We start from the raw sequence: 20,023 nt of genomic DNA, 5'->3' as shown, positions 1-20,023 counted from the left end.
GAATAATAAATGAGTACTACTAAAACTGTAATCCTGGTACACATAGTTTTCTTCCATGCTTATGTAACAGAGTGCATGAAAAAAGTATTAGGTGATGCTTGTGAAGATGTAAACATTTATGCCAATAAATATGATATCTTATAGGCCTAACAGGCTAAGAAAGTGTACATTCCTCATATGTAGATTTCTGCAGGAGAATGCGTTAACAGACAAGAGTCAAAGAAGTAGTAAAGAAATACAAATAAAATGAGGAGAACAACCACTGGGTCAAAACTTCGTTGCTATTCATAAACCTTTTAGAGTGTTTCCCACTCTGAATTTCACAGCTCAACGTAGACCTAAATGATCAAAAGCCTGGAGAAAGCTTGGGAAGCTGTATCCCCACTCCTCGTTTTTAAATGGTATGTGTAGAAAGCCAACACATCAAGGAAAAATAATGATAAAGAGAATAAGTAGTTCACACATCTCAAATTTGAATTTCTCAACTGCCTGAGAAAAAGAGGCATCATCTGTTTATGAAATTCATATGCTTATATGCCTTAATTGACTCAACCTATGGGTTAACTTTCATTCAATGCAAATGTTTTGAAAAACATACATATAGTTGTAAATGTCCACAATGTCACTTTCTTTGCAATTAGGTCTTTTTTCAGAAATCATATTATTAGGCGTGCAATCAAGTTTTGGTCTTATGGCCGTTCGGGTAGTTGCATTTTAGTGTCGGGTAGTTGCATTTCAGTGCCATCAACCACATGTGTTCTAATTCAGGTTTCTCCATTAGAACTTTAGCCAAAGGAAAAACCATACTTGAATAAGACGGTCATAGCAACAAATCTTCTGACATTTTGTCCTAAATTCATTCTTAATTGACATATTTCAAGGATGGCCAAACTGACCATGTACACAAAAATCCAAGCACAATGCTAGGTTCTAAAACAACACATTCTCAATTGCAAAGCTTGTTTTCTAGCAAGGTATATTCTGTGACAACTGAAAATAGCATTGAGGTATAAATACTGACCAAACGATCAGGACATGGGTCTGTGTCAATATATTCTGTCCATTATCAGTGGGGCTTCCCTCTGCTATGCATTATGATACTATTTTATAAGCTGCCAATGAATATGCGCCAGGCACCTTTCTTCCAGTCTCCTCTTTATGAGGTGCTGGAGGCCTTTCAGGACATACAAAAGTTACCCGAAAATGTACTTTAATTGATTTAGAGTGGAGTGATAATTAAGAAAACTGATTTGCATAAAAACTGCTAAATTCAGAGGCGAATTCACTAGAGGAATTTCATTCGGGTTACAGATGAAGGTGTATAAAATTTCACCAGCTGAGTTGCCACCGGATCTAGCAATTATGTAAATCAGGTTCTTGTATTTCATCAATGTTAAAGCACTATTGTTATTCATGATGGATCACTAATAAAGGACTGGAGAAGTATATTCGAATTTTAAGGTCATTATTTAATTATTATGTAAACTGTCTAAGATTTCACATGAAGACTCAAATAAAGAACTATAGTCCGAATTTGTGAATCCTACCGTGTTGTTGGGGTGATAATTCAGATGCAGTCCACTGTCACATAGAGGGGATGATGTTCCACTGCTTTGGTCACTTGGAACACCTAAAGAAGAAATACATAGAGAAGTTAAGGGGATATTTCTGCCATGCCAATGTGTTTTTTTCTCATTCAATACAATTTCTTTCAATCGAGTAGTTTCCAATGTGGAATAATAATTACCCACTCATCATCTAAAAGGATGTCTGCGGTGCAAGGTCAGCCTTTCTGAACTCCAAACTTGTTATGAATTTGTGTGACATTGTAGCATGTTCTTGTACAGTTACTAACTAAACCGTGTAAGTGCCGTTATGATGTGTTATTACACCATGCTTGAGGGGCTGAAGAGTGGACTTAGGATGCAGCAGTGCGATCTAATGGTATTTCTTACTTATTGGAGCTCAGCGAGTAAATATTTGGCTGAAATCCGGCCCATGCTGGAGTTGAGTACAATCATGTGACCTTGTGCAGGGGAATTGTTTTCATGCACTAACAAGAGGCGCAACTTTCTCTTCTGGGATTTGCCTCCTATCACCACCATGATTGGACCGACTGTGCAGAATCGTTGGCATAAACTCACCTGCAGTTGCAGGTGAGCCTGGGAAATAGGATCAGATGGGATGATTCTAGGCTCACTTCCTACAACAACACGAGAATCAGATAGTATGGGCGGGAAGGCAACGAAGTTGCAAGCAAACTAGCTGCTCTAAGCCAACTCTCTTCCCGATCATACCTCCTGATATTCTAGTTTCTGTCAGATGGAGGGAGGAGAGGCTAAGATTGAAAATGTGAGGGGCTTGGCATATGATACTGTATTCCACAAAGCCATTAAATGTATACAGAATGTTGTCAACACAGTACATGGTGGAGGAATTGAATGCTCCTCCCATTCCTGACAATTTTTGCTGAAGACCCTTGATGCAGTACTTTTTTGTTTGGGAAGAGTGGCTAGTGAGTTATTAGATTTGATGAGTCGCATATGTTCCATTATATCCTCCCTGCTCTGCAGAAAATGAGAGGTTCTAGAGATGCAGTGGGCTGATGCACATCCAAGATGCCTTTCAGCATCACAGTTTGTGATTGGGGCAACAGAAAAAAAACTGTCCCATTTCAGAAAATACAATAAGCTTAAAAAACAATCAACATTTTCTGTGTGTTGTGGATAGACTGAGAAAAGTCTTAGGACCATCAAAATGAGAATTCACAAATAATACTGGGAGATATTGCTGATGATGAAAGAAAGGTTGTGTGAAAGAGATGTTGTGAAAACAGTTATAAAAATTTGAGTCAGACACAATACACCAATCACACAGATATAGCTAAAAACAAGAATAAAAATGAAAATGAGTTTGAGTTCACAAATGGAAAAATACAAATCTGAGAGGCAGTCCAAACACAGACACAGGAAACAGCGATGACACACACTACTAAATATATTTTTAGGTCGAGCCTGGGCAGCGCATATTCTAGGTCCGCCTACTCTCCATCCAGATTTTTCATTGGCTTGTGTCATTGTCCTTTCTAAATGCTGGCTTCTGATTTGTTAATAGGCTTGTTAGTACCTCATTAGTACCATCTTATCTTACTTTGTAACCTCTCATGAGGACTGGTCGTTTTACTTCTGTTGTTACACGGCATGTCTTAGTTAGTCTGTAAGCACTATTTTCTTTAATGCATTTCTCCTACTGCAGGCATGAAATGCTTTCCTGCAACATTCCGCGCACTATGTGCTCTTTCACTTACCAAGTAGCCTTGGGAAATGGCTGTCGCTTATTTGAAATGAAATAGGTCTCGCATTTACAAGAGTTTAAGCTATTAGCATTGTAAATGACAATGCCTTTAATTCATGGTTAATTATTAAAACAGATAAATAAAATCATTGTCATTTACAATTCCAATAGCTTAAACTCTCTCAAATGCGATACCTCTTGCATTGGAAATGCTTGTTATATCAGCTAAAAGGTAGACATTGTTGAGCTGTTCAGGGAAAGAGAGCACACTGAGAGATGGAGAAAGGCGTGTCATCATGTGTGGATTGGCTAGGAGCGAATTACTTTACTGCTGCACACAATGCAGAAAAGTAAAGGGAGGCACAGGAATACAGAAAAAGAAACAGTGAACCTAAAATCTAGAGTAAGTATAGACAATAAGCTGAAATAATGACACTTAAAGACATATAGTCCTGTCAAAAATAGATATAGACATGTTAAATGGTGAAGTAACAAAGTGAAAGACCTGTACACTAGACTAAATAGGGATTTATCATATAGAAAGATAACAGACGGAGGAAGGTAAATTTACTTGCCAAATCTAGGGTAGAGACTATACACAAAAACCAGTGAATTGGAGAGTAATGAGAGATAGAATGCACTTACAGAAAGACAAAGTGCTTGAAAGTCAAATCTCACAATGAGAAAGTAAAATCAGACAGTTAAAATGCATATGGCAAAGCGAGTGAACAATCCCAACACACACAAGATAAAATATGATTAAAAGTAAACATGCTCTTTACATGTGAAGAGAGAGGGACATCTCAACAGACCAGATCAAACAGCTTAATGATTAAGGTTCATATGATATTGAAGAATGTCAAAATAATAAAGGCCATTAGGACGATTTTAAAGTTAAAACATGAAACATTGACTGTAGGAAACTAGACTGTTAATTTATATGGGAAAGAGGCCTAGGAATGGAAATGTGATGTGGTCAACCTAATTCATAAAAGAAACAAGTTTCCAAGAAGAATCTCTAGCTTATCTTTGCTAGCTTGACACAAGTAGCAAGGCCATCTGGTTACTTTTTTGGCAACAAACAATACAAGCCATGATGGAACGAGAAAAACTCCCATATTGGATTTCCAGTAACTAAATGGTTAACCTGCTTTGCTTAATCCTACCGTTTATGGTGGCAGCCATGTCTGAAGAAAACATAGCTGTTTATTCATTTTCATCTATGATATTGACTTCTTATCATCATGAAACTCAACATTGTGATAGACACAAATTATTATTGTGAAGATGTAGTCCTAGAAGTACAGAGTTGGGGAACACATTAAGGCTGATAGGGCAGCAGGTTTGCTCTGACAAAACTGGTGGCAGCTCCTTGGCAACAGGCACTTACTAAAGACTAAATGGCAAAATATGTCTCAACATCCCAGCCTAATATCTTTTGTTTAGCTTATTTTTCAAAGAATCACTAAACAAACAGACTTTCTTATCGAACTTAAATACTTATTAAAGAAGTTCCCTGTAACCTAAGTATAACGCATTTGTAAGAAATCACACATTCTTACATATGTAAACAGTTCTCATATGAAACATTTTGCCATCTTCAGGTCTTGTTTATGCTATAAAATTCTGCAAATAAATAAAGAAATACTCCACATTATGTGGGAAACTTTGTTCCAACACCATATGGTCGAAGGATCTTTTAGGACGCCAAGACCCTTGTTTCGAAACCAAAGGGTTGTAAAACAATCTACTGACATACAGGTATGAATTAGTAGGGATCTGCAGTGCAGAAGAGCTGTTGATCACCTCCACTTGTATGAGATGAAATAATTAGCAATTAACTGTGAGCCACAGGTGGCCCACCTGGAGGAAAATAATTAGGTCACCAGTTTACACCGGACATTCAAATAGACAGAAATATCAGAACTTCTCAAACAAATATTTGAGCACATAGGAAATAATAATTCAATGCCCTACTGTTTTTATTTTACTTGTTTGCCTTTGTTTTTCATGTGTAGTGCTGGAACATGCAGCTGGGAGTTGCCTAGATGTCCTCATGTTCCCTGGGATCAAAAGAGCAGCTAAGCAGGCTAAATAAATAGAGAAAACTACAGAAAATAATAGAATTCCTACAAATCTTCTCAGATGAATGCCAGATGGGTATTACCCACTCTTATGGGAGTTTGCGTCACATCTGCAGAAGAACATGGGCAAACCAGCCTCATGGTACGTACCCGGATGGTGTTCCACCATAAGTCCTTCCCCTCTGGTAAAGTGGACAAGCCAATGGTGTAATATGTTCTCCCCATCTGCATTAAACAGATCAGTGATACTTGTGTGTGTGAACCATGAAATAAGCTCTAACCCAGTAGAATTACATTCCTCAATAACCACTCATTGGCAAGGGCTTCGACAGTTCCCCGTGATGAGCTGGGAGTAGGGATATGCTAATATCCACTAAAGGTTGGAACCTCATTCAATGAAAAACGTCATCTATGATGTGCTCTTAAGCATCAGTTTGCCAAATGAAGAACAGAGCCAAGTGCTTCCTTCAGGGTGTCAAGGGTCTTCTGACACTCACATGTCCAGTGGTCCAGAGTGTACTGCATTTTGAAAGTTACTTCTATTAGGAGTATAACAACACTCTCATATGCTTTTATAAAACTTTTGAAATACCAATTGAGGCATAAGCAGCCCTCAACTGGAACTGGGTTTCGAAAGTCTTCCAAACAACAAGAGCTTGAACCTTGTATGAGGAAGCTGTATGTGACCACCACCAAGCTGGTGGCTAGGATAAACCACAGAAGCTTATACTATCTACCACTTACAAGCCATGATAGTCAGACATTCTTGTCACAGGGTCTGATGAATTTACAGGTGGTGTGCCAGTTAGTCCTCCTAACCAAAAATGAAGACAGTGAGGTTTATGTCGCGAAAATCATGTTTTACTTGGAGGGGTGCATTATAATCACATGTGTGGAGCGCTTTTGCATATATTCTTTTGGTGTATGAACATGAAGTGTTAGAATTTTTAAATGTATTATTATGAAATGTGATGTGCTTAGGCCAATGGAAAGTAACATGGAGAATTAACGTAGAAAGAGAATAAAGAAAACATTAACGTAAAGATCTCGTGGTCTGAAACTGACAATTATTCATGTACTAAATGTGTTCATTAACTGCGCCATTTTACATTTAAATTAATGGATTATTTGAAAGTGCCTTATTTTCTAAGCAATTTTGTAAAGTTCACATGATGTTTTCTCATATTAGCTGAGTCTTGTAGGCCTGAAGTGTAGTTCCCTGGAAACTCTTGCTTTAGAATTAACTAGTCAAATGTTATGTGTGCTGTGGTATTTGTTCTTTCTCATGTTTTGGGTAGCAGGTGAAAAAAGCACACCTGTTAGCTAGAATAATGTATTTGTTTTATTAGACAGGCAAGGAGAGAAGAAGTTACAATTGTGTGGCTTGAGTTGATAAAGGAAGGTCATTGGGCTTCACACAGGAAATGCCTGAGAACCAAGGACAACTTGTAGCACAAAAAAACCACCACTGTCCCATGGAAAAGCACCTTTAGGATCATACCCAGAGCAGATGGCATTATCCAAAAGGGATTTTGGGAAATTTGCCTACGATTAATGTGATGCTGGGAGTAGGGAGAGATCCCCACTTCTTATTTGCCTTTTAAGAGAGAGCATCTTAGAATAAGCTCTGTCTTGTTAGCTTTAAGCTACCTGACCCATTGATGATGGAGAGACTTCTTAAGAAGACTCCACATGCTGACGCCTTTTATCCTTCTTCCTGAGGATGCTTAAGTAGGGTGTCTATTTAGTGTTAGTGTAGAGATAGGGTAATGCTTTTCATTCATCAGCCTTCAATGCAGGGAAATTTGGACTCATGTTTTCTAATCCTCTACTTCAATTGGATTCACAGATTTGGCTTCATTCTAATTCCGATGTATTTCTTTATGTTCGGTTATTTTTGGCTTTGTAATAAATCAACTAATCTTACGTGGTTGTCTGTGGTTACTATGTGTCTACTGGGACTATTGTTTATTTGATTGGCTATGATAACAAATATTCTCCCCTCTATGCTTTCACTCTGTGAAAAAAAAACTATCAAGTTGTGACTCTAGAACAGGTCTAAAACTTATGGGCCCGGCCCTTTCAAGGTCATTCAAGTAGGTGACAATGTAATGTAGTTCTCTAGCCCAGGCAGCACAGAACACGAGACTGTGTGCCATTCTGCAGGTCAAAGTGTGTAACTTTCAAATGGGAGTAGCTATCTGGCAAGAAGAATGCATGCCTCTGCTTTGCACCCTCCAATAGTGCAACCTACCAGTCCCCTAAAATCTGAACTATACTGAGGAATTTGGAAGGCCTTAACTTATCAATGAGCTCTGGGGTACAAACCAGGCATAGTGAGTCAATAGAGCCCCCTTTTGTCAACAAGCAACCCCACCTCCAGGGTTGTTCCTTTTAAAGCAAAGTGTGGTACCAGACCCACAGATGAGGACCAACAATGATGAAAGAGAGCACATAACCAAAACAGGTATGGAAAGAAGAAGTGGTGATGCAGAAAGCCCATTGTTTCCTGAGGACTTTCGGTTTGCTATTGGCAGTCTCTATTCCTATTATTGTTCGACTTCATTTGAGATGGCAGCTGAAATTAGGCTAGTGTTCAACAGTCAGCATAGGAAGGTAATGCAAAAACTGGAAAACTGGTAGCATTATTTATCAAGTGTCCAAATCACAAGCCCTCCAATTAATATTGTGAACTTTTAACTGCTAAAACTCTCATGATATTTACTGCATGCTTGAACAGCTGTCAATACCTTTCTATATGCACTTTTCTTCAAGCATATAGGGTACCACACCAGAAGACTCGCCGATTCATCCACACTGCTGTCAACTAAAACTAGCTTTTGTCAATTCTTTACCTCTACTGGATGTCTCTGACAGCAACGTTCATTTGGTGAATTGTAAAGTGTGAAAATATTTAATACACTTGAAAATAAGCCTGCATCTTAAGAGTTGGCTGACTAGAACTTTCATAGATGTCACAAGGTGAATATTCCACCTAAACAATGAACTAATAAGGTATGATACACGCCTGTACCTTTTTACAAGGTCCATGCCACATGAATCGCCTGGGCTGCCTCAGAATTAACTGATCACCGACAGGTGGATGAAATGGTAAATGTCAAAGTAGTAATCCCCAGAGAAACTGTGTGGGTCTAATTTAAATTACATCTTAAATTATATGTTTCACAAGCCTTTTATTAATATGTTGATTTAATTCCACTGGATCAAAGTCGGTGAATTCACCAGCCTACTCCTATATGCCTCAATTCAGGGCCCACCTCACTTATATGACAGGATATCTAGAGATACTTAAAGATATCTAGAGATACTTTCTTGACAACTCTCTTAGACAGTGTGTTTAACAAGTTAACTCTTGCTACTGCCATCAGCCAATGTAGTGGTGATAGATCAAGGGATACATTTAGGGCATGCTGCAGAAATGCAATGGCATATTCTGTCCAGTTAATTTCCAGTATATTAAACAAGACAAAGAATGGAGGTCCTTAGGACTGGAGGCGAAAGGTCTACTGCAAGATGAAAGCTTCATGCTAAAAATTGATCATGGGGTCTGTCTGTATATTATTACGTCATAGTAAATAAATCATCTAGAGTTTTATCAGTACAACCATGAGAAAATGCCCCTTTTCAATGGCAAACACATTTTTTTGCTGAATTTTATTGCTGTTCTTTAGACTCGGTACAGTGCCTGATGTATGTGTGCTGACCTCTAAAACTTGGCACAAGAGAACAAACAGTAAATTTTTTCAAACACCTCCTGAATCTAAAAGGAGTCCTTTATAGAGAACGAATCCCATCACCCTCCGAAGAGGCATGCTTCATCCTATGGGACTCCTTTTGGTTGCAAAACCTAGTGCAACCAAGGGCTACAACCCCTCCCTGGGAGGGAGGAGCTCAATGATGTTTTAGGTGATCAAAGCTAGGATTTACTAAATCCACTTGAAGTGAAGCAATATAGATGTTTATGGTGATGGTTGCAGTGTGTGCAGTGATAAAGTGAAAAGTGATTTAAAATTGGCTACCAGGAAGAAAAACACCTTTATTCGGATCTATCCTGGTATCAAAACTAAAACCAGTGCGTATGCAGCTTTAACCAAATAATTGCATTAGCCCGAAAAAATACAGGTCTACATGTTTCAGCCTTATAGATCAAAATGTGATCTCGGCATTCCTCAGGACCTAGATAATATATCGCTGCTGCAAAAAGAAAATAAGAAAATATGTACAAGTTTCTCAAAATATGGGGTTGGATATGATACAACCTACATTCTCCTGTGGCTGCATGCTTATTTTAGGATGTCACAGGTATTTGGACAGAACCCGTTATTGTATGGGTGCACTCCTCACCTCACCTGGCCACAGCTCAGGGCATGAGGCACCTCTCTATCCATCGGTATGCAGGGCCGGACTTGAGCTGGAAACTGACATATTTTGAGAAACTTGTACACATTTTCTTCTTTTCTTTTTGCATCTATATTGCTTTACTTCGAGTGGATCTAGTATATCTCAGCTTTGATCACCTAAAACATCCCTGAGCTCCTCCCACCCAGGGAGAAGGTTGAAGCTCTTGGGTGCACTAGGTGATGGGATTTTGTCCTCTATAAAGGACTCCTTTTAAATTTAGGAGGTGTTTGAAAACTTATACTGTTTGTGCTCCTGAGCTTGTCAAGCTGAGTCAGACCCGTGGATCAACAGGTGCCCCCTAGGCCACCATTCAGCAGCCGGGCACCCATGGGGGGCCTGCTGGGGACCCCCAAAGCAGTTTCCCAATATATTTTTGTGCCGGGAAGGCCAGCACAAGAAGGCAGTGGGAAACTGCCTTTGTAACCCCTCATCCGGAAAGAGCCGGGGGATTACTGTGGGCCTTCCGGATGGTGACGGGAGCCCGTCGGAAGCCATTCGGAATACTGATTTGGTTTCCCTTCCAAACGAGCCCATCGCAATGGGTCAGTTAGAAGGGAAACCGAATCGGTAATAATGATGCAGTAAGGATTGCTCCGGCCGAGGGTCAGAGCCAAACCTTACTGCATCCTAATCTGCCCCTTAGATGTGAAACTGAGATAGCCAGGGTACACGTGTGTGCTAAAGGTACCAACATCACTTTGGACTTTGTCCTTACAGTTTAGAGATGGACTAAAGAATTAAGTACAATATAAATGTTGCACTAAGGTTCACCCTGATATTCTCATAGCAACATGATTCTTCTAACATATGTGTACTAAAAACGTTCCTTGTCATGCTTTTTGCTGAAGGTCCACTGAAATGTATTTTTAGTCAAAAGTAGAAAGGGAAGTTTAAGCTCTCCACATATTTTTGAATTCGTTTTAGGCATGAAGAATAATTAGTTGCATGACAAACATTCATACTTATCAAAAACGGAAACAAGCAAGTAAGTGATATGAATATAGCATAAAAAAGAGAAAATGCCATGCCCATGGGAGACATATGACGCCAAGTAAAAAATATCACAGATGTTTGGTATCAAAGACATTATCCAGGACTCAGTGAGATATTTGTCTTGTTTGCTGTTTAGCCTGTGAAGAAACTTTTCAGTTGATCTTGATTAAACAGAGAATTATCTCCTATAGATGATAGAGGTACATTCTTAAGCAAAAAAAACAAAAACACAAAAGGCCCTCTCAATGCTGAAGCAATGTATCTATTTTAATCCTGTAGAAAATATAATTTAATCAAACAATTAGGCATACATTAGTCTGTGTCTATGGTATAAAACAACCGGTGTTGTTTTCATAGCGGAAGTCTAAGGTAAGATCAGATTTCTTCAAGAAAGGAATAGTGAATTTAGTAACCATTCTGTGATTGGCTGTCATTGGGATAGGTATGAAGGTTCTAAACATTAGCCCCCAATGCCTTATGTTGTGAGAAGCACTTTTCTGAGCCAATCATGGTTAGCACTTAGCAGATGTATGGTAGCTTAGCGTATATATTAATAAAGACAGGACATTTACAAAAGGTAAGAGCGTGTATGGTTCTATTTCTGATAATAGGAGCGAGCTTGAACCAATAACCTTGTGCCTATTTAAATAAACAGGGCTCTATGGGGCGAGGATCCTTGAGGAATCTTTGATTGCTGCCATAATATGTTGTTTGGGGCATTAAGTCGGACCTGACTTTTCAATTACTTTCGTCTAATCCTGCTGGTGAAACGTTTTTAAACAAAGAACAACCATTGAAACAATTGACAACGATTTCCTCTGTTTTGCAGGTGAATAAAGTGGTCTTTTTCAATTTTAAATAAAACAAAATATACAACAGAGCAATCTATCAGAATATTAATAATGCATCCCCCTAAGCTCATGCAAAGGGGTCAGATTTGTTTCAGAAAAAGAAGTATCTTTAATGAGATGGGGCTAGCCATTCACTTCCAATTATGTTGAAACCCTGACTTTAGAATGGGCCGACTAATCTCTATGATGCGGAACCTTCCAAAGCACTGTAGATCTCTTGGACTTTTGCTTTGGAAAATCCTACAATCTACCCTGTTGTCTGTGTCGTTGAGAGGACCAAAAATGATCTTCGAGTGTTTGTGGAGCGAGAAGGCTTCGCTCCAGTTCCAGTCAGTGCATGCTAATGTATTAGCTGCTGCTGTACAGAAAGTTTGTATTCAGGCCACAATGCTGACTGGGAAACGGAGGTGTCAATCACTGTCAGGGAAGAGATGCTTCAAGCGGAGGCCGGCGCCTCAGCAAGAACTGGGGGCTCGTATTTTCATGGAGTGCTTTTCTGTCTCCCAGCTCATCAGCAGTACTTACATGCACAATCTTCGTTAATCGGCAATTTGAGGAAAGCAGGTGCTCTTTTCAGAAAGGATACTGTTAACGTGACTTCTTCTCCTGCATTCCGGAGAACCTGAACCTGTGAGGAATTTACAGAACAAATACACAGATTAAGGAATTCAGCATGAAAAAGTGTTAGGAATACAGAGATGGTCTGTTTTGTTATACAGATGAACACCCTTAGCCAGCTCACAGGAAGGGCAGCATGCATCTAAATAGTCTTTTTTGTACTGGCTTAGTACTCTGTCCTTATCTTTTCCATGACAAGCTGCAGCATATTTCAATGAGATATTTATGTTTATTTTAAAATTGAACACATTCCCAACCATCAGTCCAAAAATTCACTAAATACCACAGAAAAATAAATTACCGCAGATGTTAGGAACAATTTCTAAACAAAAACTATTTCAATTTGAAACAGAATATATGCTCCAAAAAAGAATAAACCTGAAAAATGTTAAAACAGTAAACGTAAAAAATAGGAAATATTGTATTCATTATATATTGATTATGCAAACTCAATTAACTGCAAATCGCGGGACCCCGAAATCAAACACATCAAGAAGATTATGCTTTTCAATATGCTCAGTATAAACACAGATTAAAGTGCAGATCAATGTATAATATATATCATTTTACACATTCAATAGGGAATCCATCAATCATGGTTACTTTGTGCTGCACCAAACGGGGTCTGCGATAAAAGCACTAATTGATGGCTGTTCTTCATCTGAGCAACTCCGAGAACTACACATTCTCAACATTTGCCACGTTGTACTTAACTCTGAAACCTCATAAACTGTCGAAAATCTTTCCTCGTAGAATTACGGCTTCATTCTGGGCAAATTTACCATTTTTGCTATGGACGTTTACCCTGAAGCAATTCTGGCATTTGGGGCAATTCTGACATTAACAGGATTTTCAAACCATTTCAGGAATGTCCGTGGAAATACAAGACCTCTTTGTGTTTTTTTTTAATGAGGAAACAATTTTCCCTATTTTATGTGACGTTCTGTGGTAAAGATGCCTGCTCCATAATTACAAGTCAGCACTAAGCCACTATTTTTAGCTTAATGCTGCCTCCTAAATATTGTTTTCTTTAACACAGTTTTCTGCATTAAATGGGCATGTAATGGGTGTTGCTGGGGACATTTCCAGCAACATCCATGGCTTTTGACACTGCCCCAGTTTTACCAGAAATCCCCAGAGGAGGCATGAGGTATCTTTATTTCTCCTTGTTCTCCTGCATTCTGCAGCACACATAGAAAGAGGAAAATGCTTCTTGTCATTGTTTTTGTGCAGAAAGATTTCCCTTTTGAACAAAAATATTCATCCCCTCAACGCAGGCACCCTTGCACCACGGTGAAAAGGTGCCAGCCTTGGCGCACAGCAGGACATTATGCGCTAGTGTAGGGGATAAGGACAGGAATAAAGCCACATCTTATCGATATGGCCCATTGCTGCGCTTTTATTTTGCTGTATGGCAGTGTTATGTTTCATATAGGTACCCAAATATAGGCTCAGGTAGCAACCTAACCTTTCACCTATATTCTCCCTTACCATTGCACTACATAACGGTTCATGGGACTGACCTTTTACCTAGTTACGGTACTGCTTACAGGACGGGGGCTTTCCCTGAAAACTAGCCTCAACCATTATGCATGAGGTTTCTTGGAAACTCAGCAGGACTACCATCTCCTGCATAATAACTATGTATAAGGGTCATTTCTTCACTCATCTTAAATCTTACATGACAGAGCAAGGTAGATCCCCTGAGGTTACCACTTTGGGTATATAAACACCATATCTTGCTGAGGTAGGCAGAGGAAAAAAAGGACTTCCATGCTGGCACACTGACATGAGACGCTGAGGTTTCTGCACACAGCCACTCCAGCTCGCAGTGGTCGGACATCCCTCTCTGGGTGTCCATCTTGAGACCAAGACAGGGTCCCACGGTCTCTCATTTCAGGTAATGGGGTTGACTTTATCCTAGAGGGATTCTTGGCTCTACACCAACATATTTGCTAGGTACTCTTAGGTACATCTAGTTAGGGTTGCATCGTAGAAGTATGCATTTTTACTGTCATGTATTTTAATACCTGCCTGTATTATTTGTTTTAGCACTAAGGTAGAAATCTACCATCTTTTTACTCTGTGGTGCTTATAATCATTTATATCTCTTTCTGTCTTATGGTTGTTTCAGTACACCTATTTTACACTAAAATGAAGTTGCCTTATTGAAAAACGTCCCCACCGTTTATTCTGTGTATCTCTCTGAGACAAAGTGAGCGCGAGTGACTGAGCGAAAAGTACTGCAGTGTTTCCACGATCCCTGATGGGACATAGTTGTCATGTTCGACATTTGCCAAGAACTATTCTCTCCTTCAAAGAGGGGTTTCTAGTTGCACTGTGAGCTAGCTGGTGTACAGGCAAACACACTCGGTGGGGGAGTCTGGACACCAATCCCACAGTCTATGTTGTCTAAACGTGCAGATCATATATACGTTTATAGGAATTACATGACAACCAATCAATCAATCAATCAATGCATTTGTAAAGCGCACTACTTACCCATGAGGGTTTCAAGGCGCTGGGGGGGGAGGGCAGCAGCGCAGCAGAAAAGCCTGCTGCACTGCCATATGGTAAAATCTCATTAATGAGGCTCAAAATATATTTTTTTGCTTTCATGAGCACGTTGCCACTAAAAAGACACAGCCCACGGAAGAGTAGGGTGGCCTGAAGAGAAATTATGAAACCAAAGCACCGGCAGTAAAATTTGGATAATGAAGCGTCCTGCAAGTGCTTAGCTATGTGGCTTACAATCATTGAGCCCAGCTTCAAGGTAGGGGGTTTGAATGTCCACCCTCATACGTTCACATACCCATCCATAGAATAAAGGTAAGTGATCAAGCCTGTGCCACCGGACTACATCAAAAATTTGGGTGAGGTTCGGGGAGAATCTTGCTGCAACTGAAAGCACCAAGAAGCAGCGTTGGTGCAATTGAGACATTGAGGTCCTCATTTGTGAGGTTTTGCCTTAGTGCAGTGCGGTGGACCATCCTGCGGAACTGACCTACGGCAAAAGAAAAGGGCAGGAAGGCACTGTATCTATGAGATACAGTGCATTCCTGTCCTTTTCTCCTGCGCCGTCACACAATGGGCTGCCGTGTTCAACGCAGGCACTTTTACATCATGGTGAAAGGGTGCCAGCATTGCAGGGATGATTATTTTTGTACAGGAAGGGAAAACATCCTTCACAAAAACAATCACAAGAGGCTTTCTCCTCTTTCTTTGTGTGCTGCACAATGGAAAAAGGAGAAACAAGGGGAAATAAAGATATTTATCCTCGTTGTTCCTCCCTTACGCCTTAGGCACTGCCTCGGAGTAACAATTTCTCATAAATTAGGGGCAGTGTCCACAGCATGACTGGAAACCGAATCTGGCCCTGATAAACTTCTCGGCCAGTCCCGGGTGGTGTGGTAGGGGGGGGGTGCAGCTGAGCTGTTTGCCAAGGCCAGTTTTGGGCGATTTTGTTAGAGGGGGACATATTGCAGCTATGCTGCCAAACCGACCCCACCGTGGAAATGCCTGGTGCCTGCTACGGCCAGTCCAGCCTTGGCAATACTAAAAAGGCATGGATGTTGCGTGGAGCAACCCCAGCAACACCCATTGCATGTCCCTTTAACACAGACAACTGCGTTAAAGGAAACAATATTTAGAAGGCAGCATCAAGCCAAAAAAAAGTGGCTATTGCTGCCTCATAAATATGGAGCAGGCTTCTGTGCCACGGAACGCCACAAAAAGTAACATTCCGGCAGTACAAGTGGTCTCATAAATGAACTACCACAAGCAAAAGAAGTGCCTCTCCAGATGAGGCTAATGTTTAGGATCAGAGAAGCAAGGAAATCATGAACCACACGACATGGCCAGAGACAGGGCTTTAAGTGGGATGAAAAAACAGGGAGGAGTCTCTCAAAAGGGCCAGGTTGACAATATTGAGGGTGTGGCTTACAATCACCTAAACTAAAAGTCTGTAGTTAGCATATTGTGCCTCCTGATTTGTATTTTGTTGTGTCTGTCATTGCATCCAGATATATAATAGAAAAAGGAACATTACACATACAGCAAGCCAGGACTATTGGCCTAGGATAAAGAAAAATTATGGGTTTGTTGTATATAACATTGAAAATGCTTCAGTTCTGAAATTATGAGACTGTGAAAGAACTATAAAGCGTCTCTTTGAAGTTACATAAAAAGCAGCGAAGAGTGGAATTGCTGCAGGGATAATATTATTTCACTCTGAGGGTGAGGGCAAAAAGGGAGAACCCGATACGGACCTGTCTCCGTGCCTGCTTTTAAGAACTGCCAGCACTGAGCATCGCCAGGACCCATCCCACTTAAAGCCCTGGCCATAGGGGTCACACAACAAATGCACCACTTTGCTGGCTGGAGACCAGCAGTAAACATCACAAACACAATTGGAATAAACAGAACCCTGTGACACAGCAAAACTAATGTCAGAGACCACCTGCAAGAGTGGGAACGGAGCGGGATCAAGCAGGGGAAACTTACTGCACTGGGGCATCATGAAAAAGAAAGAAATACTAAAAATACCAATAGTAGAAAGTGGAGGTCAAGACTCCAACTTTACATTGCAAGAATGGAGTCACTTCGCAAAGCACCCACAGCATATTGATAAGCTGACAGTGATTGACTGACATCAGCCAGTCTTCACCCTGAGACTCCCTCCACAAACCCTGATAATCCACTCCAATAAGGACGACACCCTTAGACCTGCAGATATAGCAAAGCCAAAGAGCGCCAACGACTGTGCACAAACAATAGAAACACTGCTTCTTACTCTAAACTTAATTTTACGGATGCCAGCACATGCTCCAACCAGACCTGAGATGCAGCAGTGGCTCCTCCTAAAGGGCAGAGGAGTGTCGCCACACTTAATTCAAATACAGCAGCAGGTGAATGTAAATTAATACACTGGATTGCAGTATGACTTTTCAGTGCAGAGTGTGCATGTTGGATTGGCCGGCTGTCTTGCTATGGCCTGCCCAACATGCACACTTCAAACCCGACCAGTCCCTGTTGTGTCCAACTACTGAGGGATTGCAGGCACAGCCCCTAGCCTCAAAAGGAGTTATGCGTTAGCCTGATCAAACCAATCCTAGTGCTTCTTCCTTGCTGACAACAGCATGAGAGGAGCTACAGGATTGGTTTATTTATTTTATTTTTATTGATTTACAGACTTGTAACGCGCTAGGAACTCGACTCCCTAAGGAGTATCTCCGCGCCTTTGGCAGCATCTGTGAACAAAAGCCCTGACCAGTGTATAACAAATGCCCTAACAGAGCTAGTAGTTGAACAGAAAAGTTTTTAATTTTTTCCTAAAAGGAAAATGTTCCTTACAAACTCTGATGTCATAGGGAAGATCATTCCAGAGCTTTGGCCCAGCTACTGACAAAGCCCTTCCCCTTGTCTAGATTTCCAGAACCTGGGGACACATAACAGTTGTTGCTCTCCAGATCTCAGAGACCTCAAGGGGGTATAGGGAATGAACTTTTTGGTCAGGTAGTCGGGACCTTTGCCAATAAGGCATTTGTGAATGGTGCAGCAAGTTTTAAACAACACCCTCTGTTTTACAGTGAGCCAGTGGAGTTTGTTTAGAAGTGGCATAGAGGGAGTACGGGCTGGGGCATTGAAAACAAGCCATGCAGCTGTATTTTGCACGACTTGTAGCCTGGCCATGACATCCTCATTGGCGGCCAGCAACAGACCGTTGCAATAATCCAGTCTGCTTAGCACTAGCGACTGTACTAGTGTTTTCCTTGTTGTATCAGGTAACATGGGAAATACCCGTCGGAGAAGGCCAATCACATGGAAACAGGAGCTTACAACTTGATTGGCATGATGTTTAAGGGCAAGCTCCTGATCCAACTTAACTCCTAGATCTTTCACAACGACTCTAGGTACGGGGACTGGGCCTAGGTCTTGAGGCCACCAGTCAGGAGTCCAGAGTCGTTTGGCTTCCCCAAAGAGCATAACCTCAGTCTTAAAGACGTTACACTGAAGGAAATTTGCTGCCATCCAATGTGCCACCTCTTTCATACCCTGTGCAAAGGAGTTACGCACCTCAGGGGTCATGGTTTTAAAGGGAAAGAGGAGTTGAGTATCGTCTGCATACGATACCGGGATGAACCCATGAGATCTCATGATGTTCGCTAGGGGTGCCACATAGATGTTAAAAAGTGTTGGGCTCAAACAGGAGCCCTGTGGCACCCCCTTTGAGATCTCAACCTCCTCTGACTGGTATGGACCCAGTATGACTCTCTGAGTGCGGTTGGTAAAAAAACTCCTTAGCCAGGCCAGCGCCTTGCCTTCCAGACCGATGTCAATTAGTCTGGAGGTCATGATCTCATGTGAGACAGTGTCAAACGCCGCTGACAGATCTAGGAGCACCAGGATAACGGAAAACCCTTTATCCTGTAGCATACGAAGATCGTCAGCGACGGACAGTAAGGCACTCTCTGTGCAGTGCCTGGGTCTGAACCCCGACTGGGAAGGATCAAGCACCCCTGTGCTCTCGATGTATCTAGACAAATGCCCATTCACAAACTTCTCAGTAAGCTTCCCTAAGAAAGGGAGGAGAGAAATGGGTCTCAGGTTTGTCAGATCTGTCCACGGAATGGAGTTATTTTTCCGTAGTGGTCTTACCAAGGCCTGCTTCCAACCAAGGGGAACTTCCCCTGTGCTCAGAGAAAGATTGATGACCTGTCGGATTCCAACCCCCAGCTCGTCACTCAGAAGAGCCATGACCCTTGCAGGGATGATATCTGAAGGGCATCCACTCTTTGTCTGAGTGATTAAGGTGGTCATCTCCTCCATGGATACCGGTGGGAATTCCTTAAGTTTACTGATCTTGTTACCTACTAAGCTAGATATACTATCAGCAGAGTCAAGGCTATTAGCAGTCGATTTTGAGGCTAAGATCTTAGCATAAATGCCATCAATTTTTCTGACAAAGAACTGTGAAATATTATTACACAGTTCTTGGGCCTCAATCCCATCCGTTTCACAGGCCGAGGGCTTAGTGAATGTTTGTTGTATTTGGTAGAGAACTTTGGAGTTCTTGCCAGCTGCTGATAATTGGGCTGCGATATGATGTTTCCGCGCAGCCCGAAGAGCTTTATGGTAGCTTTTTTGGGAGGCCCTGTGATTGTCTTTGTCCTCAACTTTCCGAGTGGCTCTCCATCGTTTCTCTAGCTTCCTCGTAGTAAGCTTTAGCTGTCTCAGGTCGTTTGTGAACCACACTTCTTGCTTAGGGGCAGGCCGTGGTTTGTATGTCCTCAAAGGAATAACACAATCAATGGTTGTAGTTATAGCTTCATGTGTCCCTCATCAGCGCCCATGCCACACTGACTCTCCCAGTCCCTGCTGAAGCAGAGAGGATCCATCAGTGCCTGAAGGTATTTATAAACAAAAATGTTGATGATCTGGTGCAAATTTGTTGACAGAATTGATTCATGTGTAACCTGCCCTTAATCAGGATGCTGCTTGTTTTTGTAATTGAAAAGTACATTACGCGAAAGAGAGAGAAGTGCCCACCAGGACCTAGAGCTGCCCTCACCTTTAAATGTAAAATGTAAATTGATACTTGTATAGCGCACTACTCACCCGCAAGGGTCTCAAGGCGCTTGTACGAATACCGCTGTGGAACCCATCCTGACTTTCCCTGTGAGGCGTCCACTCCTGGGCACCCCCAAGGTGGAGGCCAGGCATCCTTAGCGTTGTGGGGGCCGTTGTGGAGATTAAGCAAGC

General features: G+C 41.2%; 1 protein-coding gene across 1 annotated transcript in view; it reads right to left on the bottom strand.

The window, feature by feature from the left end:
* Nucleotides 1–20,023, bottom strand: part of SNTG1 (syntrophin gamma 1) — a 1,529,981-nt gene that overhangs the window by 1,121,981 nt on the left and 387,977 nt on the right. The window contains exons 7-8 of the mRNA XM_086917997.1: nucleotides 12,170–12,272; nucleotides 1,548–1,630 (exon numbers count right to left, since the gene is read on the bottom strand). Of these exons, the coding sequence (XP_086774123.1) occupies nucleotides 1,548–1,630; nucleotides 12,170–12,272 (186 nt within the window). The remainder of the gene's footprint in view (nucleotides 1–1,547; nucleotides 1,631–12,169; nucleotides 12,273–20,023) is intronic.

This window comes from Lissotriton vulgaris, chromosome 4_1 (genome assembly GCF_964263255.1).
Source record: "Lissotriton vulgaris chromosome 4_1, aLisVul1.2, whole genome shotgun sequence".
In the NCBI taxonomy this organism is placed as follows: Eukaryota; Metazoa; Chordata; class Amphibia; order Caudata; family Salamandridae; genus Lissotriton; species Lissotriton vulgaris.
Note: the sequence above shows the minus strand (reverse complement) of the source record. Positions and strands in the feature narration are given on the sequence as shown.